General features: G+C 33.0%; 1 protein-coding gene across 4 annotated transcripts in view; it reads left to right on the forward strand.

Annotated features, from left to right (window-relative positions):
* The window catches only part of LOC142325538 (uncharacterized), a 344,160-nt gene that overhangs the window by 57,166 nt on the left and 260,271 nt on the right, over positions 1 to 26,723 (forward strand). For 3 of the 4 annotated variants that reach the window (XM_075367410.1, XM_075367408.1, XM_075367409.1), the window contains exon 2: positions 12,781 to 13,007. The exons of the other annotated variant lie outside the window; for it this stretch is intronic. In XM_075367410.1, the coding sequence (XP_075223525.1) occupies positions 12,789 to 13,007 (219 nt within the window). In that variant the 5' untranslated portion in view covers positions 12,781 to 12,788. The remainder of the gene's footprint in view (positions 1 to 12,780; positions 13,008 to 26,723) is intronic. 4 annotated transcript variants of the gene reach the window in all.

A 26,723-nucleotide genomic window follows, 5' to 3' on the forward strand; every position in this document is an offset into this window, starting at 1 on the left:
ATATGCTAAATTTTTATAGGTGTTTTATGCAAACCTGATAATTAATTTCCAAGATATTTATCCTTATTTGAATTTAAAATAATACTTAACCATTTATTTGCAGTCGATGGTGGTAATGAGAATTTCAATCAACTTATACAGTTTTCATAATAAAATACCGTGTAACTTTTATATTTAACATTATATTTCTTTATAGTATAATGCTAAAACATTTATCTAATTAATAACAATTTTTTTAATTTTTTTTATCAAGGATCCAATAACTACCATTAATTTTTTTTAATGTAGGCCATAATTAATTTTTATTCGCATTATACAATAAAATATTTATTTTTCAAGGTTACATACAGTTCTTGATTATATACTTCTGGTCGTAGATTAAAAGAAATTATTGCCAAATTAGTGAAATTAATTACGTGATTAAATTTTTTCATAAATACCGTGCTTCCTGTAAATTCCCTCTTTAATGTAACTTTTTTTAAACTAATTAACCGATTTAATTTGAAATATACTAAATAGTGCTTGTATAATAGCCTCTTTGTGTTATTACAGAAGCCAAAATCAATAAATGCTTATCATCTGAATTACTATTTGAAGGTTTTTTTTCTATTCTTTTATAACGGTATGTATGGATTTAATCTAATGGACTATGTTTACACTATAAAATATAAGAGTTAAAATAATCTGTTAACGTTATGAAATTGTGTTTGTCCTCGAATCTAAAAACAGTACATTACAAATTGTATTAAAAGCATATTGCATTACGTTTAAATACGGAAAATAGACGATGATTAAGCTTCTGTATAAACTTCCGATCGTTTTTTTAAATGTATATTATTTAAATTAGAAATTTTGTTTATACTAAGATTTGGAATACAATTTTTTTATTCATAATACTCTAATGTTCATAGAACATTGAAGCTAATAATTAATTATTATATCTAAGCTGAATCGATTGTTTTTTTAAATTCTAGTATTAGTTTATCTTGACACTGATTGTAATCTCTGTCTTAATATAAAATATTAACGGGGGGTTTGAACCCTGAACCTATCCGATAAAAGGCTAAGAGGTAACACTTTACCACACAGGTCGTTTTAAGTTCTTTCAGCACTAAAGAGATTTTTCAGTTTACCTTTACTACAACTTTCCAAACCTGTGTGGTGAATGGAAGTATCAATTTTTTATTAAATCATAAATGTTTTTCTAGGGTCCAGATTTAAAAAATAAAATAACGAAAACTTTTTGTTTGGAAATATTTTTTGAAATTTCCAACAGGTCTTCTTTCTTTCCCTATTTTTCTTGTGATTCACACCCTTTTACGCTCTATTTTATAGAAACATTATTTTTAGGGACTGAAATGATATTAAATAAAATTATAATTACCGTCCTAATTATTTTTACTTCCTTGTACAAAGTAAAGGAAGTATTGTGATCGCTAAAAAGTTTGGTTTTCAGATTTCAGTGAGAAATATCCATTTTGACAATCTCTGAAACATTTTTGACTAGTTTCGGCGTGACGTCTGTACGTACGTACGTACGTATGTATGTATTTCGCAAAACTCAAAAACGATTAGCCATAGGATGTTGAAATGTTAGATTTACGAGGGTAAGTTAATTATAATCTGCAATATAGTTATATATGTTATTGCAATACAAATAGGAAACTTACATATACATCATTTTTCAACATAGTCCCCTTGCATTTCAACGCACTTGGTCCATCGTTGCACAAGCTTCCTGATGCCCTCATAAAAGAAAGTTTTCGGTTGAGCTGCGAGCCAGGAATGCACCGCTTTTTTCACTGTTTCGTACGAGGTAAATCGACGGTCCCTTAATGCCTCTTTGAATGGACCAAACAAGCGGTAGTCAGAAGGGGCAAGATCAGGACTATACGGAGGACGAGCCGGTACTTCAAAGTTGAGTTTCTTGAGCATTTCAGCAGAGCGGGCAGCGTAAGTGGATGGGCATTGTCGTGCAACAACACAACACATTTCGACAGCACACCCCGGCGTTTACTTTGAATTGCAGGCTTCAGCTTGGCAGTAAGCATCTCACTGTAACACGCACTGTTTAATGTCGTGCCCCTTTCCTCATAATGTTCCAGTATCGGGCCTTGTGAGTCCCAAAAAACCGTAAGCATCAGACTTCCTGCGGACGGTTGGGTCTTGAACTTTTTTTTTGTAGGGAAAATTTGGATGTTTCCATTCCATACTCCGCCGTTTACTCTCCGGTTCGTAAAGATGGATCCGCGTTTCGCCATCGGTGATGCTTCTGTCCAAGAAGATGTCCTGTTCGTACCCATAGCGATCCAAATGTTTTTGGCAGATGTCCAAGCGCGTTTGTTAATGCAACTGTGTGACTTGTTTTGGGACCCGTCTTGCACAGATTTTATGAAACCCAAGTCTGTTGTGGATGATTTCGTAGGCAGAACCATGACTTGCAGATGATGTGCCACTTCATCAATAGTTAGTTACTCGTCTGTCTAAGAAAAACATGTCACGTGAACATTCAATGTTTTCCTCATTTGTGGCGGTAAACGGTCGTCCGATTCCTTCGTCGTGCGTAACACTTGTGCAACCATTTTTGAATTTTTCAACCCGTTCGTAGAGACTCCGTTGCGGCAACACACTGTTCCCGTACTGTACCAAAGGTCTTCGATGAATTTCGGCCCCTGATAGACCTTCCGACCACAAAAAACTGATCACTGAACCTCTTCTTTGGTACAAAAAGAAAGCGGAGGAGCCGTGGTTAACGGGAGGGCAGCGATAACGGAACTAACATAGCAGCATCAAACCTACACAGACATAACAACAATTAAATCACGTTTGCGTCATCTACGCAACACGACAGTACTACCAACATAAACAAAAATTTAACTAAATTGCGGACAATAATTGGCTAACCCTCGTAGAACTGTTTTAACATCTAGTTGTGCACATTCGTTTTTGATTGCAATCGACTGAATTAAAAGTATCCAATAAAATTTGGATTTTGGACTTTTTCTTAATTGCAGTGATAAGCCCTCATTAAGCGCCTTTCAATGTTATCATAAGTGGTAATTATTTTTATTGGTTCCAGAGTTATAGCCAAATGAAATTTTAATTAATGAAATATTTGGATCTTACAAGGGGAAGACACATCGGTTCGAATCAGACTTCATCTCCTTTTTTTTAATTTAAATATATTGATTTATTAATAATTATTAATATCTGATTGTAAGAAAGATTTTATATTAAATAATAATTCAATAATAATAATAATAAAAATATGAAAAAAAATCAGAAGTTATTAATGAAATAAAATTTTACGTACTTTTAAAAATGTGTATATGTAATTTAATACAAGGAAGTCATGTGGTGTTCACATCAGATTTATTTTTAAACCAATAGCAAATATATTTTTGCGTTAAATTCTCATCTGTTTTTGTACATTTATCTTTACTTGTTGTGTGTTTCAGTGGTTTTTCGTTTTTCTTCGTTAATTTTGTTTCACATAGAAATGCAATTTAAATAAATATTATTCATAATAGAAAACTAATTAAAATTCATAAGATAAATAACTTCTACTTCCAGATTATTTTTATGTATAATTTAACTGGAAAAGTGGATCAGAGTATATTTATTTTATAAACTGGCGATTAATTAACGAAAAAGTTGTAGTTATAAAGATTTACAATGCTAAATATATGCCTCACGGAAATTAATATTAAAGAACAAAATAATTTCTCCGTTAATTGTTTTTTACTTCTGTATTGCTGTTGAAAAATTTATGTGCAAATTCAGCAGCAAACAGATTAGAAAAACGGTTTTCACCAAATAAAGGAAAAGCCTTCACAGATTCAGAAGCAGTAAATCTATTTCCTCAATGATTTTTTTACTCGGATAATGTCTAGGTCTTCCTAAAGCCGCTCTTATGATTTTTTTTGTAATGTAATAGTCTATTAAAATGTGTATCGTAAGCAGCCCCCCCAAAACCTCAATATTGTACTGAAAAAGAGAGTGAGCATAACGAAAAAATTATTCTTATGATATTTAAGTGTTTCTTGGTTTGTTCTATAGAAAACGTATGTTAGGTATTTTGTTTTTGAGCGAAGATATTTTGTATGACACTCCCGTTTTATGCGTTTATCTACCACAATACCTAGATATTTAACTGATTTATTTTTCTCAGTTTGGAGGCAAGTACAAATAGAGATATCGTTATCATTAAAATTTGTATTAAGTTTTATGTTCAACTCATCTGAGGGTTGATCACTTTTATTTAATATGGAAATGATAAATTTGGTTTTTTCGGGTATTTAAAATCAGAAGGTTCTCTAATCTAAATAAAGGATGTAAACTACTTGAAAGTGGTTTACGTCTACTGAAATTGGCGTTCTTGTAAACATCCCCTCCAGGTCACCCCCGAGAATATGAGCGAGTATCATCTGCAGAGAATAGAGTAGTACATTGATAAATATTAAGTTTAAGAGTAAATCATTTTTTAGATAAAAATAAAATGGGATACAGTACCGTTCCTTGAGGGAGCACGAAATGTAAAGTCCGTTTAAAGTCAGTTTTATTGTTTAGGGTGAGATACTGTCCTCGGTCGGTCAGATAACTAGCATATAATTGATTCGTTATGCTACATACTCCACATTTTTCTAACTTATTTAGCAATGTGACATCCCAATCCCGTAGGGGAAGACACCCGCCTAGTGACGTTCCGGTCGCCCCCCCCCCGTTACTTGCCCTAATGGGCTTTAACGGGAAGCAATGTGACATGGTATCGTATCAAAAGCTTTGGTAGGTCTAAGAAAACCAACCCACCGGGTTGGTCTACTGGTGAACGCGTCTTCCCAAATCAGCTGATTTGGAAGTCGAGAGTTTTAGCGTTAAAATTCTAGTAGTTATTTTTATACGGATTTGAATACTAGATCGTGGATACCGGTGTTCTTTGGTGGTTGGGTTTCAATTAACCACACATCTCAGGAATGGTCGAACTGAGACTGTACAAGACTACACTTCATTTATACTCATACATATCATCCTCATTCATCCTATGAAGTAATACCTGAACGGTTATTCCTGGAGACTAAATAGGAAAAAGAAAGAAAAGAAAAAGGTCTAAGAAGACCGCCAAAGTTTTGCTGCCGTTGTTGAAATTTTTAATTACAATTTCGGTTGGATGTAAAATCGCATTTTTAGTTGTTTTTCTCGATTGGAAGCGATATTGTTTTTTTTTTCAGTGAAATTGACTTTCCTTAAATATTAAAGCAGTCTATATTTTATTTTCCATTATTTTTGGGAAATTACTAAGAAAACTATAATGGGTCTATAATTTTCTGGGTTATTTATATCATCAGATTTTGTTATTGGTTTTATAACGGTAACTTTGAGTGGTTCGGGAAAATAGCCTTCCAGAAAATTTTTATTTATAATAAATTCCAGTGGATTTACATAAGTGTTGACATTTCTTTTTTTTTTGACAGATTCCAGTGAAATTATTTATTCCTGGCGATAAATTATTTTTTTTAAATTATGAGTAATGTTATAGATTTAATTACTATCAGTTAGTTCTAGGGCGAAGGTACCTGCAGGACGTGATGACATTGACTGGAATTTTAATATTATATATATTATCGTTTAATAATTTTTTGGCATATCTCTCACCTACACTCGCCAAGTGGTTATTTAAAATTTTCGAGTCGATCTTTGATTGACGTTCATCTTTTTTTTGCGTCTATCGGTAATATATTCCAAAATTTTCTTTCTGTATTTCTTACGTTGTTAAAATTTATTATTAAAATAGTCAATTTTTTTTTTTAATTTTATTATTAAAATTTTTCTGAATTTTTTTATAGTTCTCTTTCAATTTGATATTAAAAGGGTGTTTAATTATATTGGTAAACATTCTATCCCTCTTCCTAATGGAACTGACTATACCTGTAGTTATCCATTTTTTAAGCGATCTTTATTTAAGGGATATTTTAAATGTATAAGTGTGATGTCTTATGTATTGTTCTGTCTGTGTGGTAGTGAAATTTTCCACCAAATTGTCTATATTATCAATTATTCGAATAAATGTTTCCCATCTTTCTTGTTCTAAACTGGATTTTAAGTTTTCATAATTAATTTTAATTACTTTAGTAATGATTGATTTAGAACAGTTAGACTCTTTGGTTCATTGACATTAACATGTATAAACCTTGAAAAGTGGTCTGTTGTAACGTTTTCAGAATAGTTGCGATAATATCATTAGTACTTACATGCTTACATTTAAGGAGAATATGGTCGATAAATATGTTACTTTCAATTTGAACCCTATCGTATTTATTTATGTAGGATTTAAAATAATTTACATGTAAGGTAGTTAAATATTAATTTGTTAATTTACTGTTATCTAAAATATTTAAAATATTCATATTTTCCTATGCGAAAGTATTATTATCATTATCAAAATTTTGGAAGAAAACGTCTAAGCTATTTACAAATTTAGTAACATTCAATGATGGTGATCGATAAATAGATATCAAGCTACATTTCTTTTTTCCAAAATTACACCTAAAGAATTTGTATTATCTGTCAAAGTTTCAATTATATTAAAGTTTATATTTTTATCAACAAACAAGTGCGACGGTATATTTTTATACCGTGGTACCGTCGCACTTAGTATATTTGATTTTTCTATAAATTGTTTGATATCCATCAATATTAAAATTATATTGGGCACATCCTTCCTTGTGTTGGACTTCTTTCCTCTGTGAGTTGGAACGCCGCAATGTTCCCGTAGCTCTGCAGGCCGTGGTACGTGACTATTTATCTAACCGTACGGCTCTTTTTAAGGATGCGCACCTAGTTTTGGTAACATCCGTTACCAGGGGAAGCCCGCAGGGTTCCGTTCTCGGTCCCCTGCTGTGGAACCTGGTATTCGATGGATTTCTGGGATTGGCATTTCCAGAAGGGGTCACGGCCTAGGGTATATATATTTTTAGTAGTTGACAGGGTGCGCCTACCCATTTTAGTAAATATATGACAAATGAGCGGTTGGGACACGTAAGCCGGTGGTGTATGACACTGCGATTAGTCCGCTCACGCTATTAGGTAAGCTCTAGGAGCTATTTAGGACACTGGTCGCTAAATTGTTTCGAGGCTCAGTAGCCCCATTTGTGGTGCAGACATTCAATCTTATGCTTTAGGGCGACCGAATGGGATGGTGGCGGGAGAAATTCTAAGCAAACCAAATTATATTGTGAATCTTCTGTTACCCACGTTTCATGCAACACAATTATTTGAAACTGAATTTTACTGTTATTTAAGTAATAAAGAAATTGATTAAACTTTTTGGTAATGCCGCGTATATTCATACGTAATACGCTTAGACATTTACTTAAACTATCGTGTGTATAATGACGCGGTTCAAAAAGAAAAAACTCTTGTGCCTCTCTATAGTGTCATAAATAAAATATCCTCGATATTATTTTAGAAAAACATTATCTACTTACTGTAATCAGAATAAAGAATAGAAAGGTATATATGAAAAAAAAGGAAAATTAAATAAGCAAATTTAAAATGAAAAAGTAAAAAAAAAATGAAAAAAGTTTCATACTGCTAACTCCCGTTAATTAACGAATTGTACTAAGACTAATCTCTCTTTACAAAATTATTAAAAAAAATTGTCGACTTACTTGTGCAATTCAACAACAGATTAAGTAATAATAATAAAAAATTAACATTGTCATTATAAATTATTTTGTAGGTGACATAATACATTCTCAGATCTTTTTCCCAGTTGGTGATTTCCGGACGTAGATCTTCCCTTCTTTCACCCTTAAAAAAGCTAGTTTTCTTTCTTTTTTCAGCGATCTTGCTTTGCCTAGGATAACCCTAATTGTTTTGGTTTAATATTCACTGATGTAGACGTTCTCAGGTGGAAAGTGAGGACCCAGGGCCGAGGTATGCAGGTTCCTGTTTTGTTCATGGAGTTATCCACTTTGTTACTCATAGCGGATGGCCAGCACGATACAGTAACTACATCTTCTGGAAAAATTTAGAAACCGTCTTTGATAATGATCTGGAATTGATAATTGTGGTTAGAAATACCGGCTGATTTGGTGAAAAAATCGTTCAGGAAATGATGTATTTCGACCGATTTCGATAGAAGTGAGGATGATTATTTGCGATTAAGTGATTACGAAGATAATTGTAAATCTACTGATGACGGAAACTCGAGCACTGATCACTGTAATTTCTATATTTTTAGTTAAATATTATGATTTACTGACATTATGCAAATAACAAATACTGTAATATTCAAATGTTCAATTTTCTACTGTCATTTTGTTAAAATGTAAAAAGTAACAATATTTTTTTTACTTTTTGCAATTTTCCCAAATTGTGTGCGTGTCTTACAAGACTGCGCTGCGCGTGGTACATGGGCGTGTACGGTATATTTATTATCTACTTTAATGCATTTTATTTTTTATACTTAATATCTTCAAGTATTGGTATGACTCGAAAACGATTTTCAGGCCAAAAGAAATATTTTTTTGTATTTATTTTTTTTTTTGTGATGCACTCAGATTTAGGTTTTCTCAGTTTACTTCTTGCCAATATTGATGGTTTTTTATCTAAAAAAAAAAAATATTTGTATTCACAGTAATTAAATAGTACAAGCAAAACTTAATTATTCTCTTGAATAATAATTAACATACCATTTTTCCTTTGAATTTTAAGGAAAATTATTAAATCATTTACGTAAATTATAGATTTTTAGTTGGTTACGAAACATCAACATACATTTAGTCGAAAACATGAAGATTTAGTGTTGAACTCGTCATCGTAAATCAGCTGATTTCGAAGTCGAGAGTTCTGAGGTTCAATTCCTATTAAAGGAAGTTGTATTTTACTTTTATACGGATTTAAATACTAGATTGTGGTTATCGGTATTCTTTGGTGGTTGGGTTTCAATTAACCACACATCTCAGGAATGGTCGACCTGAGACTGTGCAAGAGTACATTTCATCTACATTCATACATATTATCCTCCTTCATCCACCTTACGGTGGTTCTGGAGGCTAAACAGAAAAATTGGGGGAAAAAAATTTGGTTATGAACTGAAAATTTTAAAATTAAATTAGACTTTGTTCTTTAAGTAGTTCTTAAAATATTACTGAATCTTTCTGTTTATTACTTTAAACAAAACTTGTCCTTTGCAAATCGTTTTTCAATTAATTTAAATTATAATATCAGCTTATTACATTCTTTCTTGAACTTGGTCGGTAAAGTTGTTTTTCTCTTCTACCTGTTCGGGGACATTTCATGCGTAATATGTGTCCTTGATTAAATTAGCCGATTAATTTTATTTTATTGTAATTTTTTTTTTACTAATCATTGTAGATTAAAATGTTGTTCGATGATAATTATTTATTTGATCAAACCTATAAAACTTGAACTTTAATCCAAAAATAGTCGATGCATTTGGAAAGACCTAAATGCAGTTACAATTTTTAAATAAGGTTCTCCGTTAGTTTTTAATATTATGTTGAGTATTGCTTTAATAGTTAATTTATTAAATTAAAATTTGTAATATATTCTTTATCTTACTCTCTTTGAATGTGTAGAAGTGAATGATTTATAATTTATTTCTAATAATTACGGCAAAAACTAATTTGGCTGGAACGGTTATTGGGAGGGGGGAAAAGGACGGAGTTAAGTGTGTGTGCGCGCGCGCGAGTGGGCACACATGCCTGATTTGAAATTTTTGAGAATTTTATAATCTTACAGCTTTTTAGTTTTATTCTTTTACAATCTTATCATATCAGGGGTTTTACAATTTTTGATTATATACAACTTGAGAATCCCAGATTAAATTAAATTGAAAACTTCTACCGCTAGAAAAGTTTTCAGAAAATATTGCAGGCCTTATAGTATTTAAAAAAATAATATTTCCGGCGACATTCCTTTTTAGTAAAACGTTTTTCTACTGTTATCTGATTTATTTTGCTTCTATCAAAATATTTATAGAGAAGGTAAAGTCAAAACATTTTGTTTAAAACAGTTTTTGATCTATTGGGTTTCAGAAGGAGCTTGGGCCCTTTTGGATGTCTAATACCTTTCTGTTGTTTATCTTTTTTTCTAAACATGTACTTTACATTTTAATAATATTATAAGGAAAAACTAATGCCATACAATTTAACATAGGTTTTGTATGAAAAGCTTAATAAATCTCTTTATAAAAATATTTTCTGCGATTTCTGATTCGTTATATTTATCATTGGAACAAAATTTAAAGCTCGTAGTTTGAAAGATGTTTTGTAACTCCTTTTGTGTAATTAAAAAATCTGTTTTTGGTATCGTCCTTTTTATGTATTCTTCACGAACAGTTGTGAAAAAAAATTATAAAATAGATTAAAAATAAATCCTTTATTCCAAATTGAAACATAAATTTAAAAAAATGTTTCAGTTGATTTTATGTAGTTTTATGAGGAACGGAAATATATGTTTCTGAAAGGATTTTAAGAAACGATTTCAAGCTTTATGTTTACACCACTTGTTTTACTGACAAAACTGATAAAGGATTTGTGTTTGGGTTAGGATTGAAAACAATCGACATTTGTATTTCGAATAAAGCTTAGTTTTATGTGTAGGTGCTGTATGAAAAACAAAACTTCCGGTTTTGGGGAGCAGAGTTACCGCAAATGTATTGATATGAAAGGGACCACCACCCCATAAAGAGGTGGAAATTGGATACTTTTGGCTAGTCATGTAATGGAAAAACCAGGCTTTTCAATAAAGCAGATAATTCTCATCGCTGTTTAAGTAAAAGCTGAAAATCCTCTTCAAATGTTAGACCAGATAGTTTAGGTTTATGTCGGTATCCTTGATAACATGTGAATCAACTGATCAAAACCATGAAAATTTTTTCATAAAGAATTTTGTTGGTACATCGGTAGCCATGTTCAAAATGTTATACTGTATAATGACTTTTGAAGGATGTTGAATTTTTAAAATAACGTTGTAATCTTATTCAATACTAGCAGACCCGGCAATGCTTTACTATTGCTAGATTTGAGTGTATATATATATATATATATATATATGTATATATAGATTAAATGAAGGCATTGAAAGTTTGGTAAAATATTTCTTTCTTTTTTCCTGTTTAGCCTCCCGTAACTACCGTTTAGATAATACTTCAGAGGATGAATGAGGATGATATGTATGAGTGTGAATGAAGTGTAGTCTTGTACATTCTCAGTTTGACCATACCTGAGATGTGTGGTTAATTGAAATCCAACCACCAAAGAACACCGGTATCCACGATCTGGTATTCAAATCCGTGTAAAAAATAGCTGGCTTTACTAGAACTTGAACGCTGGAACTCTCGACTTCCAAATCAGCTGATTTGGGAAGACGCGTTCACCATTAGACCAACCCGGTGGGTTGGTAAAAAAAACTCAATATTACGGAACTTCACAAAATTTAACCTTTCACTTTATAAAAGTCAGAATCTAAATTAAATCCAGTAGGCAAAAACAACAGCACTACCTATCGGATTTAATTCAAACCACTCTCTAATCACAGTAGTCGGTGAAAAATAACTTTTTAACGAAACGAGATATGGCTGCAAAATAATCACAATTAATACTGAACATTAAGAAACTTACAAAACATTACGGAACTTCACAAAATTTAACCTTTCACCTCATAAAAGTAAGAATGTAAATAAATCCAATTGTCAAAACAGCACTACCTATCGGATTTTATTCAAACTACTCACTAAACACACTAGTCGGTTCAAAATACCCCTAACTTTCTTTCTACTGGCCAGATCGAGGATTTCAATAGCTTTATACCTTCTCCGGACAACTCGGACCATTTTGCAAAAAACCGATCGTAAATCGGTCCAGTAGCTTTTTAGTGTATAGCGGACACACATACGAACATTGCCTTTTATATATATATAGAAGAAGAAAGTCTGTTTGAATATTTGTTTGTTTCGTAAATATCTCGACACCGGTGCTAACTAGCGGGTGTAGTTTTTGCAAACATTTGTCTTTTCACGTAACTTAAATATATTCTGAATAAGAACTAAATCGGACCATAAATGCAATTTTTCCAAATATCTCAACTCCAGCGCCACCTAGCGAGTTCATTTTTGCAAAAATATTTCTTTTCACGTAACTAATATATATTCTGATTATGGGCCAAATCGGATCATAAATACAATTTTTGGAAATATCTCGACTCCAGTGCCATCTGCCGGGTCCAAACTAATTCAGAAACCTTCGCTGGCTTGCGCACAACAACTCACCAAAGTTTCTAGCAATCGGATTAATTATGTACGAACGCATACGGAACAAACAAACAAACATTCATTTTTATATAATAAAATAAACGTGTAATAAAAAATTTAGTATTTGTCAAATGTTTGTGTACTCAGCCAGGTATTTGTGACAAAGTTAATTTGGTTAATATTTTTGCATTCAGAGTTAATATTTTCCTCTGATAATCCGGTTATAATTCATGCTTGATTTAAAAGTTGACCTTTCTTCTACATATTTTAAAAGACCTTCTTGAACCTGTATACTACGTCATTTGTAGTACAAGTTTCCTGAAATAAGTATATCTCGGTCCTATCGATTATTTCCTTATAAGCTGCGACTTAATTTTATTTTTTCGATATTTTTTTGCAAGATTAAAAGAAAGGTGAAAAGAATGAATAAAAATAAAAATTAATTAATGAATAAATAAAAATTAGGAATTTATCATTTTTAATAGACCACAATTTTAATACAGGGGCGAGAATGGAAACGTGGTGGGGCTTAGAAGAAGCGATGGATTTACTTTCAACCTCACGCCGACTTACATTACGTGCATCACGGGTGTCATCAGTCGTTTCACGTTGGCCGCTAGATTTAAATACATCTACTGCTTCGTCCCGTTTATTTCAAAATAGATATCGACAGCCCCTGAGAACTTCAAATGTTCAACCGAAAGTTGTTGAAAAGAAAACCGATATAAAGGTAAGAATATGTTGTCACAATTGGTGTTATATTAACGTTGAGTTTTCCTTTGTAACACCGTTTGGTTTTTTCTTGAAATTTTAAACTTTTTAAACTATAATTTATTTTTTGAAGTTATTGTTTGTTTTTAATTTGTTTGATTACTTAATATTTTTCTTTCCTCGATTTCTTGTATTTTATTATCTCTTTAACTTTTGTTACTAATGCTTTTTACTTTTTGAAATTAATGCGTTAGTTAGATTTAAGCTTATAACAATTTTTTTAATAAAGAATTTACTGCGTAAATAGTAGGAATCAGAAAGTTTTAGTTCGAGCGATGTTTATAATGCGAGAAGATTTTTTTGTAGCAAACATCTTTCAAAAAATTGTATAATATTTTTAACGATAGGGTTTTTTCTATATAAAAAGATTTACAATTTAATAAAAAAAGTTATTACAAACGACCGAATTAAACATGTAAACGAATATGTTTAATTCTACATTGTGAAAATGTTATTAAAAATGCACGTACATCGACGGGTTCCTTCGAGAATCTACTTTATTAATTAATTATATATTACAGAACTTAGTTGAGATATCTTCAAATTATTATTAGCTTCAAACGGTATAGAATTACGCACCTTTGCGGGATTCCTTGTTCGGATGATAGCAGACGAATAGCAGAATGGATTTGCTATTTGCTACACGATTCACCTCGATTGAGTCACCCGAATCTCCTTGCTCTCCTTGACTGCCAACACGTTCACCTCTCTAACAGTGCCATACTTGATAAATGAAGCGTCATATGTCTCCTCGTTTCCCCTGCATTTCACTTATCGTCAAGGTCCTCAGAAAAAATGTAGGCTTGTTTACTCATCGACATTCCCAATTGCCAATCAAACTAGCACGCACATAAGGCCTAATTCTACCGAGGTGAGGATTATTGAAATGTTTTACAATCAATGTTTGTGTGTGTGTGTGTGTGTGTGTGTGTGTGTGTGTACGTTATATAGGTTACCAAGTTAATTTACTGTGCTGTTAGCGGTGTGAAGCAACCGTTTGGGAATATCCACATTTTTACGATGATAATGCAGCGACTGAGCCACAACAACCGATCAGAATGACCTTTATTCTACTGATACAGTACGTTGACTCGGTCGGTCAGGATTCTCCCACTGCTGAGTCAGCCGGCTAGAAAAAAGTAGGTTTGAACGGCCAGCACAAACTGCCGTCGAGGGAGAGATCTAGATGAAAAAAAAATGTTCAACGAAAAGATGCTCGGCCACTTCATCACAGCTTACTAACCGGTCAGGTTCCTTAATTCGATCTGCTGTCGGTACAACAGTCGGATTTTCAAAAGGACTTACGGGTCGAAACCAACCGATTTTCTCGATCAGGTTTCCGATTCCGACCTCCGTATAGCGACTGGAAACGGTTCTTTTTAAGAAGTTTAAATCTCTTGACCTTTGCTGCTGTCAACTCCGAGAACTCGCTGACCAAACAGTTTCTTTCAAAGAAAACCTGTTGAGGTGGATTCCAGCTTACCTTAGCCGCTATTTGTGACCGCCTGTGAAACCTACTTACTGAAGGACTTTCTTTTTAGGACTACTGACATTCAATCCACTAAACGTTTCTTTTATAAGACTATAAATATTCAAAGTGCCTCTTGTCGCTCTCCGTTGACATACACATAAAAAGATATTCCTTTAATTTAATCAGTTTAAATTTATTAATCATTAAACAAAATGAAAAATCTTCACTTGATCAAATAAAACGATTCAATCAATCCCCCCCCCGCAACACTGGCGAACGCGAATTTTCTTTTGATACAAAATTGTAAGACACCCAACCATCCATTTCTTAACCCAAGAAGAAGAAGACCACCGGCAGACAGCGAATATTATGGAAGAAAACCCCAGCAGCCACCCGACAGAAGAGAGTAAAGGCTTGCCATTTCCCCGTGCTGTCCTTTCCGGGCCAAGGGATTATTCAAGGTTTACGGTTTGTAAATAATTTACAGCCGGTTTACGGAAAGGGAGGCTACAGAAGAACAGAAGAAAGGAGAATGAAAATCCGCCCGCCAACACGAAGAGAAATCCGGCACGATGGAACCCAGCAGAGATGCAACAGCGAAGACAGCCCGAGTGAAGGAAGACTTTTCTTTTTTTTCCTGTTTAGCCTCCGGTAACTACCGTTCAGATAATACTTCAGAGGATGAATGAGGATGATATGTATGAGTGTAAATGAAGTGTAGTCTTGTACAGTCTCAGTTCGACCATTTCTGAGATGTGTGGTTAATTGAAACCCAACCACCAAAGAACACCGGTATCCACGATCTAGTATTGAAGTCCGTGTAAAAATAACCGGCTTTACTAGGACTTGAACGCTGTAACCCTCGACTTCCAAATCAGCTGATTTGGGAAGACGCGTTCACCACTAGACCAACCCGGTGGCTCAAAGTGAAGGAAGACTACAAAACTTTAACTTTACCTCACCTTATCACCCACCATCCACTTTACCTAAATTCTTACAACTGTGGTTTCAGCCAGTACATGTGTATCCCTCCGGAAAGGGGAGCGCATAGCTTCTTCCAAACACTAGGGCCTCTGGAAGGCGTATTCCTGTTAGGCTGAAAGGCGCTAGCACCAAAAGGACTTCAGAGGCCGAATCACGCCGGGATTACGAAGCTCAAATGCGCCTAGTCTCCCACGATCAGTCGTAGTCAAGTATTTCTTATTGTATAAAGGATCGGAACGCGAATACCAACTCCCTCCATAAATAAAGTACAAAAATCTATAACCGCCACTAAATAAATAATGACTCGCCCGATAAATGAAAAACATAGCAACAAGGGACATTCTTCCAGGTTCTGCGATTAGTAGGGAGATAATAAACTCCCGCTATCCTTGCGTTCCGTTCCTAGCTGAATAATGTTACTAATTCACAGTGAAGGTGATGATTCGTTATACTGTGGTAAATATCTATTCTTTTATAAAAAATATTTCTGAAAACGGTTTGAACGGTATTGATTAAATAATTTTTTGACTGCCATCTGAGAAAAAAATTCTCATATAGCGTCTACTTATATTTATTTAGTTTTATGCTATTTATAAAAAATAATTTGAAATAAATCATTACATTATATTTCATCGATATATTAAAATATCTCGATTTGGTTAAAAAAAACACACAATAATTGGCTATTAAATCTGATTTCATCGGTGGAAATGGGTGAAAGTCGTCTATTTTCTCCCCAAATATACAAAATGTGTGGTGTCCAGATTTTTTTTTTTTTAAATTAAGTTTTCTGCTAATGTTTAGAATAATTAGTTGTAACTATTTTTGAAGAATCTCACTCGTAAAATAACCTGACGCAGAGTTATAATTGACTATAAAATCACAATTTCACCTGTAGTTTGGAATTCTTACATCTAAAAATGGGAATACATACACAGTCCATTCTAAGTAATTTGAGATTAGTAAAGTAAATAAGATGGAATGCGAAAAAATAAAATGAACGAAAACTCTCTGTGTTAATTTAACACAGAGAATATCCTGCAATTGTTGTAAATATATATATATAATATTGAAAAATAATAAAATGAACGTGAAAAAATGAAAATTATGATATTTAACCGAAAAGATTCCTTTGATATTTAGGGGAGATAAAAATATTGAAGCTTAATTAATAATAATATCTTCTACGTTTTTAGTTATTCAGTTTCACATTTAGTTTTCTAGGAATTTAATTTCAGTTAATAAGGCGCCATCGAATTTATACAAGTTATTTAAATCTAAGCTGTCTTCCTTCATAATTTTGTAACAAACCGTTATTTTGTTCTAATTCTTAGAAATATATACGAGGAAAATTTCAATAAGGATATCCATATAGTATTATCGGTTGATTATACGAACTATTTAAGGCTTATATAATTAGCCGGCTTAATATCCAAAACAGCAATCAGTTCTATTATATTACTCGGAAAAGAAGCTCAGGAAAAAAAGAAGAAAAAATTTCTTATAAAAAATCTATAAAAAAAGTTTATTTAGTTCTTATTCCTTTCCTTGATATAGTTGGCTAACAATATCAGCGAGTAAACAGAGAGGTTAATGAAATTTCTTTGAAATTGTATCAAACTTCACATTCAAACTTTTCTCCAACGATAAGTTGAATATTACCTTTACGGCCTTACTGTATTTTTCATCGTTTAATTGAATAAATTTTAATACTATAGGGAAAAATAACCTATATATTGCACTAAGCGGTTTCAGTTTAAAAAAATTACGTTAGAAAGAAACACTCATAAAAATGATAGAACAAAAATTTCTGTATTTCTTTAAGTACTACGTATCCCGCATTCGATTTTAGTTCTTAATTACATAAATTATATAGAGATTAATTAAATACTAACATCAGGGCGTGCCTACGGCACACCTCCGCAGGTAGGCCCTCCAGGCGGATTGTCCTGGCGGGCGGCGTCTCAGAATCGGATTATTAGGTGTCCAAAATTGATTACCTCTTGTGTAAAAATATGTTGTTTTTTTTTCATTAATGAAATATGATATAACGAAAGGTGAATTAAAAAATTTAATTTTAAAAATTGATACTAACAAAACGGGATTTTCCGCTAGTGACTGTTACTTTTTGGTTATAGTTCATTATTTCATGAAGACAAACTATGACATAAATAAATAAAAAATATGTAAAAAAATGTTTAAAACACCTCTCTTAAACTAAACGTACTAAAAGTTAAAAAACAATCTTAGGACGGTGTCTCGGAATGGATTTGACAACAAGTTTGTTGTCAAAGTTTGATATCACCATCAAAGCTTTGATGGTGATATGTAAGATTACGTGAAAGTCATAGCTTCAAATTAAAAATTTGATGTTTTTACCAACTTTTTCATATGCGTAATGAATGGCTTAAAGAGTGGGGCGCAAAGATTTGTACTTTGACATGATCAATACAACTCTTAGTCCATTCATCACGCATATGAAAAAATTGGCAAAAACATAAATTTTTAAATTTGAAGCTAAGACTTTCGTATAATCTTATATATCACCTTCAAAGCTTGTTGTCAAATCCATTCTGAGATACCGTCCTAAAATTATGTTTTACCTTTTAGTGCGTTTAATTTAAGAGTGGTTTTTAAGAAGTTTTTTTTATATTCTACTTTTTAGTCTTCATAAGTTTATACTTTACAGCTGCGCTAGCGCACAGGTTTGAGCGTATTTAGCGAAATATCGTATCGGTACGTTTTATGGCGGGTGAGGGCAATCAAAACGTAGGGCTAAACGATTCAATTTCCGGATAACCAAGATCCGGTCGATCAAGTGTGTGCCGATGCGTTAAACAGTTAGCGCGTAACCTGCTGATACATACGCCGTTTGAATCGTGAAAATCGGACTAGGTATTGCCGAGATATTACGGTAACACCCCATCGCACCCATATCCAATTTCCGAACGGCGCCCTTAGGCACTTGAAATTATTATCGTCCGACGAGTACCACTGGGAATAGATGGGTACCGTCGAGAGGGTTCGAAAAGATTTTTCAGAGCGCTAAGACCGACCATTTTCTAGATATTTGCGATTTTCTTCCGAAAATTCGGATCCGGTTAAAAAGTATTAAATTTTCCCAAAACTTCGATATATATATTTCGCATATGTATCGATGTATAATAATATAACAAGTTCACATCTGGCTACCGCAAGATATGTACTAACGAATCGGGATTTTCCGCTACTGATCGGTATATTACGGTGCTAAGCTAAGAGGTAAAACACATAGACAGACAGACACACATACAAATTCCCTTTAGTAGGGTAGGATAGGGCTTTACGACTGTACGACCCCTTTCTACAAACTGTCAGATTGATTTACCCTGCAACCACGGATTCAGTTATTTATGAATTAAATACGAATTTCAGATAATTCGTGATTTATTAAGTAGACATGAACTGAAAATAAGGAAATGAGATATTTTATTGAAATTCACAATAAATATAATAAAAAAGAAAACGAACGTACGAATATAAAATTCGTAAAAAGTGCTGTAAATGGAAATTTTAGTGTAGAAATCTGGGAATTATTAATAAATAATAAAAAAATATCAATAATTGAAGTGATAAATCATTAACTAACGTATATGATTTAAGAGCAACCGCTCCTCTAAATAATCGATAAATAAAATATTACTCTGGGTTTGATGTATCTGATCATTAGCATAATATGAATTAGAATGTGGAAAGTCCATTCATGCATAAAAAAAATCTTTCATCCATTATCACTTCTTTATACAATTTTTTTTTAATATTTACAATTTGAAGTTGACGACGTCTCAGGTCATTGCAAATTTAACCCGAATGGATATTACAATCTTTTTTTCAAAAAAAAAATTATCTTATAAAAACGTTTCGATTGTTTCGTTTAGATTATAACTTGAATGAAAATACTAACAAAAAAATATTAAACATATAGTTATTTTAAAAATATCTACCATATAGGAAGTTAGTGCAAAATATTTACTAGAAGAATAACGGGTTGTTCGTAAAGATTAAAATTTATTCTTAATTATAATCATACAAAAAATTATTTAAGACATATTTAATTAGTTATACATTCAATCATTCCTGTTCTCACAAAACTAAAGTACTATGTCTAATTAATACAATAAAAGTAGCATATATATATATATATATATTAGGTAGATTTCATAAGAAAGCTACCTATTCTAATGGGTACCATGATTCGACTTCCGGAATTTTGAGGAAAATTTCGACATATCCCCTCGTTTCACACCCCCCAGACCCCAAAATCACCGTCAAAAAATTTATATATATATATATTTTTTTTTTTTCTTTTTTATTCACCTTTTTGTGGACACGAAAACTCGTAATTTTGCTCGTAATTCAATTCCAATTCTTGAGGAAAAGTCATTTATTTCATTGCTGATTTTTTCTCCGAAAAAGCGAGACAATCATTTTATTTTCATCATAACTCCATTAGTTTTTATGCTAATATCTTTTATCAAATCTTTTAAAGATCTTTTTAAGTACTTTGAAAAATACCCGGAAAGTTTCCTCGAAAAAGTTTCCATTTTTCCGTTATTTAACGTTGAAAGGTTCGACTTCAGTTTTCGGTGAACAAAAAGTTACCTTCAACGAGGCATAACTCGGTTCTTATTGCTTATACAGAAATAAAAAAAATAAAAAAACACCATCTCTTTGTTATTTTATAAGCTTTATTTTTGCTAACAATAATTTTTTCAATAAAAAGTAAGGTTTTTGAGTTATTCGTAAAAAAACATTCAACGGTTGGATGAAAAATCAACATTTTCAATCACGAATAACTCAAAAAGTATTGACTCTACAAAAAACCTTTATAGAACATTTTTTGCTTAGAATTTATTCCTCCATCGATTTTTTCGGTTATTTTGAATGTAATAATTTCCACCCCCCGAAAAGGGTAAAAGCACACACCGGCATTATATAAATTTTGTTCCTTGAGCTATTCCATAATTACTATCCAAATTTCACGTCAGTCGGTTTTGTTCTAAAGAATTCTGAGCGAAAAACCGTCAAACACGACTAGGTTCGAATCCAGGTCAGGCATGGCATTTTCACACATGCTACAAATCATTCGTCTCATCCTCTGAATCAATACCTAACGGTGGTCCCGGAGGTAAAAAAAAGACAACGATTGTTAATGTTGTCCTATTAGATGGGTTAAATGTTTTCAGGTTCGGTAACAATGCAGTTTCATCTTTCTCGAACACAAGCTTTTATTTTCATTGTATGCCCTATGCGCGCGCGCGCGCGCGTGTGTGTGTGTAGTGGTATTTTGGTAATCGCCGTCTAAATACAGAATATGGAATAACATAATAAATAATCCAGCAAATTGCATCTTAAAAGCAGAAATATAATTATTTATAAAAATAAATTTTTCGGTACATAATGTTATTTGTTTTTCTTCTTCCTAGAGATTTTGTTAAGCGCTTTCGCAGAGATCTTTTCTTCGTCAGAGATATATTCAAAGTGGTTTACCAATAAACAATAGTTTGTTTGCTTTCAACAAATTGTAATAGTAAGAAAATAATTATTTTATATCATTGATTGAGAACATAAATATATAGCTTATATTTCTTTTTTTTAACTTAAGTTTTCAATTATATGAATGACTGTTTTTAATGATTATACGTACTATATTTTCATGTATCCGGACAAAGCAGAGATCTCTGCGAAAGCGTTTAACACAAGAAAATAAGAAAAATAACATTAACCAGTAATTAAATTGGAAGTTTTATTTTCACAAATAAAATAATAAAAATAGTATTTTAATGAAATGAAATTATTTAATTTTTTTTTGTTTATTATCTTTAAATTCTACGATTTATTTAAAAAATTTAGACAGCAATCCTAACTTGCGAAATTGTATTTTTTTGTGATTTATTCCCTCAAGATGTATTAAAAATATTAGAATTTGACAACTTATGTTCTTTATGAAGATAACACATGAAATTCTGAGTAATTGAGGTTGTATAACATAACAATTCATAATGTTTTCCTGTTGAGGTGTTTAGATTAACTTATATAATAAAACCTATCCACTTCATTTAAACACGGCAATAACTATATTCCATTATAAAATCAGGCTTCTTGTTACATCGAACGATTTTTTTTTTTTTTAATTTTTACGTTTTTAGTTTAATATTTGAAATTATTCCCCAATAAGCTTACGATAAAACCGGTTTTAAAGGCTGTAGATAGATATAATTGGCGCGGAGGTAATGTTAATTTGATGTTGATTTAATATTTTATTGCTGAAATTGTTTATTTTAGCTCCTATTATGAGAGCTCATTCATTATTTGAAGTGGTGTTTAATGAAATTTCTATAGTAGTACGGTACTTCAAACCGATTAATCAATTACTCGTTGAATATATCCTAAATTTTACGTAATTTAATAATATTGTACTTCACATTATTTATGAAATAATTCCTTAAAGTTAAAACATTATTTTCTGCTATAGATTTGTTTTTATAAAAGAAAAAAATTGTATTTTACGAGTCGCTTAGCTTATGTTACATACAGTAACAAGATTACCGACGTAATAGTTATCACAATATCTCCTCATCTCTACTTAAAGAGGATTGTGTGTTTTATTATCAGGAAAATTGGTCTGTTTTATTATTTATTTAGTAATATGTGTACCTGCAGATTACTTTGCTGTACAGTCAAGTCGATTTTTAATTCCATCAATTTTAAAATGAAAAATTAATCTTGTTTCCAACTTTTTCAGAACTTTTGTTTCGCCTTTCATTCATTTGATTTGTTTTGTGCTTTTTTCCATTATTATTTATTCTGTATCAGGCTTTTGGTCTCGTATTTCTCTTGCATCCTACATTTATATACGTCTGTTTTCATATTTTCGATTAATATTTACCTTCTTTTACTGTTTTTTATCTTTAAAGTCGCTTCTAGAAATTCACTAATCCTGAATGTCTTAAATAGGACTACCAGCTTGTTCTACTTTTCATAAGATTCTACTAGAAAATTTTCTCTTCATTTTGTCGATTCTTTTTCTTTTCAATTGTCCATAGGGCATAAAACTTCATTAAATTTTTTTTTTTTTTAATTCTGATTTGTATCTATATTTATATAATAGATTCTCCCAGTTGTTGTTTCTTCCAACCAGTTTTCCAGTTACTGCCGGGTTTGGGTGTGCGTATAGGCAAATGCAATTACTGCTACCGGCTTACCAGGCCGGACGTAGCTGCAGTATAAGTGTAAATATACCGGTAAATATCCCGATGAACATGTAGTAGGGAACAGATTCAGGTCGGCCGCTCCGGAGACGTGTGGTAAATTGAAACCAGATCGCCAAAGATCTGGATACTGCCGCAGTATGTACCGCGGCATTGAGGACGATGCAGACCATACCTTCAAGGAATGCATCAGATGGATACAAAATAGACGGGACACAAATTTATCAACGATGAGACCTCAGGAGATTACGAGTAACATGCTACATAGTGAGGACAATTGGAAAAGAATTGAAGGAACTATCAGGAATATCTTAACAGTAAAAAACGAAGACGAGAGGAAACTGGGCTTCTGAGTGAATAGATTAGGGTAGGGTGGATAGCCCCAGTGGTGAGGGCTGGCATGCTTAGGTGTGTCAGTTCCAAGGATCCACTGGGGACTCCGAGGGAGAATAGGTCTATACAAGTGTAAAAGACCCATCGATGCGTCACGACTTTCCAAGGTATAGCGTAGCGATACAGAAGGGCAAATGAGACTCTAAAGACCTGACCGGTGGGCCGACCTGCCTTGCCGGACATACAGCCGGTAGGTGGGGAGGCCCATTAGAGTATAACAGGCACTCCCCTGGGTGGCGTAATGCCAACCAGTCGGACCGGCCCAGGGGAGCAGAGTCAAAAAAAAAAGAAAAAAAAAAAAAAGATCGCCAAAGAGAAACCCACGGGTTGGTCTAGTGGTGAACGCGTCTTCCCAAATCAGCTGATTTGGAAGTCGAGAGTTCCAGCGTTCAAGTCCTAGTAAAGCCAGCTATTTTTACACGGATTTGAATACTAGATCGTGGATACCGGTGTTCTTTGGTGGTTGGGTTTCAATTAACTACACATCTCAGGAATGGTCGAACTGAGAATGTACAAGACTAACACTTCATTTACACTCATACATATCATCCTCATTCATCCTCTGAAGAATTATCTATACGGTAGTTACCGGAGGCTAAACAGGAAAAAGAAAGAAAGATCGCCAAAGAGAAACCCAGCGTTCCAGTCCAAGTCGTTGTAAAAGCAGTTACTTTTATACTGATTTGAATACTAGATCGTAGATACCGGTGTTCTTTGGTGGTGGGGTTTCAATTAATCACACATCTCAGGAATGGTCGAACTGAGACTGTACAAGACACTTCATTTACACTCATACATATCATCCTCTGAAGTAATACCTGAACGGTAATTCCCGGAGGCTAAACAGGAAAAACAAAGAAAGACCGCCAAAGGGCCGGCCTCCGTGGTAGCGTCTCGGCCTTTCATCCGGAGGGTCCTGGGTTCGAATCCCGATCAGGAATGGCATTTTCGCACGCTACACAAATTGTCATTCATCTCATCCTCTGAAGTAATACGTAACGGTGGTCCGGATGTTAAAAAAAAAGAAAAACTCATCAAAGAACACCGGTAAGATTCTCCCAGTTATTCGAAATAATTTAGGGTCAACTTCAAATAGCCTGGGGGCTAATAAACAATAATGGACCAATGCATTAAGAAAATATCTGTTTTTTGTCCAAAAAATACATTTAGTTTACATTAAAAAATATGATATAGTTTATAAATAATGATAATTTGGTTTACTCTAAATACAGTAAAGAAAATACTATTTTCATATCTTATATAAGTTTTCAAAACAATTGGAATTTTTCTTTTTAATTTGTATATCTAAAGAAATACAAATGTCTTGAGGCTATTTCATATCAAAGGACGATCGTTTATTACTCTATATAGAAACATAAACTGAGAATAAGTATAGATGAGAGAAATTTCAATGCCGTTATATTTGAAGCACGACTAAAGTGTAAATAAAATACATGTTATTAAAAAATACAATAGAAATTTCTTATTTCTGAAGTACTGAATGCTTCTCTTCTGTTTTCACCCTGTTGTTTGGAGCTATTTACATCCACCTCCGTGTCAACTTCTGTATTTTCTATTCTTAATACGGCATCCACTGTTTCTTGATCGGTGAACTCCTGTATTTCATCGTTAAGTCACAGATACCATTCTGACACCTTTTATCTCGTTGTTAGGGCCAGAATTTATCTTACAGAACCTATTACAACGGAACTTTCTTGGGAGTCAATGGCATCTTCAGTAGATATTCCATGATTTTTCGAGAGCAGCAGTTATTTCTTCCTACTAAGTAAAAGGATTGTATTGTTATAATCTTTTCATCGTCTTCGTGAGAATTTGAAATCGTTTTTTTTCAGTGTTGAACATTTAAAAATATATTTTCGGTCAATTCAGATAAACTGTTTTTTTCCAGTTTCTCCGGGAAACACCGTCAGGCATTACTTAAGAGGATGATTGAGGATAATTGTAGTCTTGTACAGTCTCAGGTCGACTATTTTTGAGATGTGTAGTTAATTGAAATCCAATCACCAAACAACATCGGTATCCACGATCTGTTATTCAAATCTGTTTATAAGTAACTGCCTTTACTATGATTTGAACGTTTAAACTCTCGACTTCGAAATCAGCTGATTTGCGAAGACGCGTTCACCATTAGAGCAACCCGGTTAGTTCATTCAGATAAACTGAGCTCGGATAATCGGAAATCTTACATATTTTGACATCAGCAAATTTTTAACTATCTAAAAACTATCCTGACTTTTGCAAGTTTCAATATCCTCTATTATTCCGTAACACAAATAACAAATTTAAAAAATTTTGTTTATATTATACTATCTTCATTTTTAACTCTTTATTATCTTAATTTATATCGTATTTCATTACCTTCATTTAACTTTGCTTTCGAATGAATAACTAAAAGTACGAAACTTCTTTGCTTAGTTTCATCTTATTTAGAATGGTGTAAAAGAAAATATTGAAGTACGTTTTTACTGTATTTCTTAGAGCTTAGTTCTTAGTATTTCTAAGATGCATAATTAATTTTTTTTTTTGAAGTTGTCGCAATTAATTTCAGAAGATAATTTTAGCTTCTGTAAAAATTAGATCAGGAAATGTACCGCTCTATACAAGGTAATATGGAGGTCTACCATCATCTTTTTCAAAGATGAAGAAATTTATGATAAAAAGTTTAGAGGTGTTTTTTCCTAAATTTTGGAAATATTTTCTGTGCTGAATTTCAATTTCCTTTCATCACAGGCTTATACAATTTTTTGAAATATGATTACATCGTTTAATTCTTGAAGAAAATGTTTTAACGGAAATTTATAACGTAAGAGTGAATTTTAGTATTATTATTCTTATTACTATTCTTCTAATAATATTCCTGAAAAATTTCATTGTTGTATCGCAACTAGATTACAAAAATGGGTTTTGATTGATTTGCATGGCATTTCTCCCGCCACACCCCATTCGGTCGCCCTAAAGCATAAGATCAAATTTCTGTGCCACAAACGGCTACTGAGCCTCGAATCAGTTTAGCGACCAGTGTCCTAACTAGCTCCTAGAGATAACCTAATTGCGTGAGCGAACTAAGCGTGGTACAACACACCACTTGATTTGTGTCCCACCGCTCACTTGTCATATATTCTAAAATGGGTAGACGCATCCCGTAAACTACTAAAATATATATGACATTTAATAAATTAAATTAATCTCGTCAAGACAGCAATTCGCTGCCACACCTAGGTCGCTGAATGGCAGCAAGTACCTATCCACCTATATTAAAGCGCTTGGAGCTTTCCACTTGGAGCTTTCTACTCTCGGGTAGCTTCCCACAGCAGTGAGGTAGGAAGAAGACTTTCCTTTAAATTAACTACTGATGCCGGTTGAACAAAGCAACGACATGTAGGAACATCCACACGGTCCGACAATGCGGCTCACGCCATATTGGCTCGCCGCTTATGAGCGGCTAATTTTTCCCTTGACCTCTAAGTTACAGGGTGGCCTGAGTTCTGCCCCCCCCCCCCCCCAAGAGCTGGGCAGTCGAACATCATATGTTCGTTCCCGCAGACACACAGCTCAT

Source organism: Lycorma delicatula, chromosome 5 (genome assembly GCF_047948215.1).
Source record: "Lycorma delicatula isolate Av1 chromosome 5, ASM4794821v1, whole genome shotgun sequence".
NCBI lineage: Eukaryota > Metazoa > Arthropoda > Insecta > Hemiptera > Fulgoridae > Lycorma > Lycorma delicatula.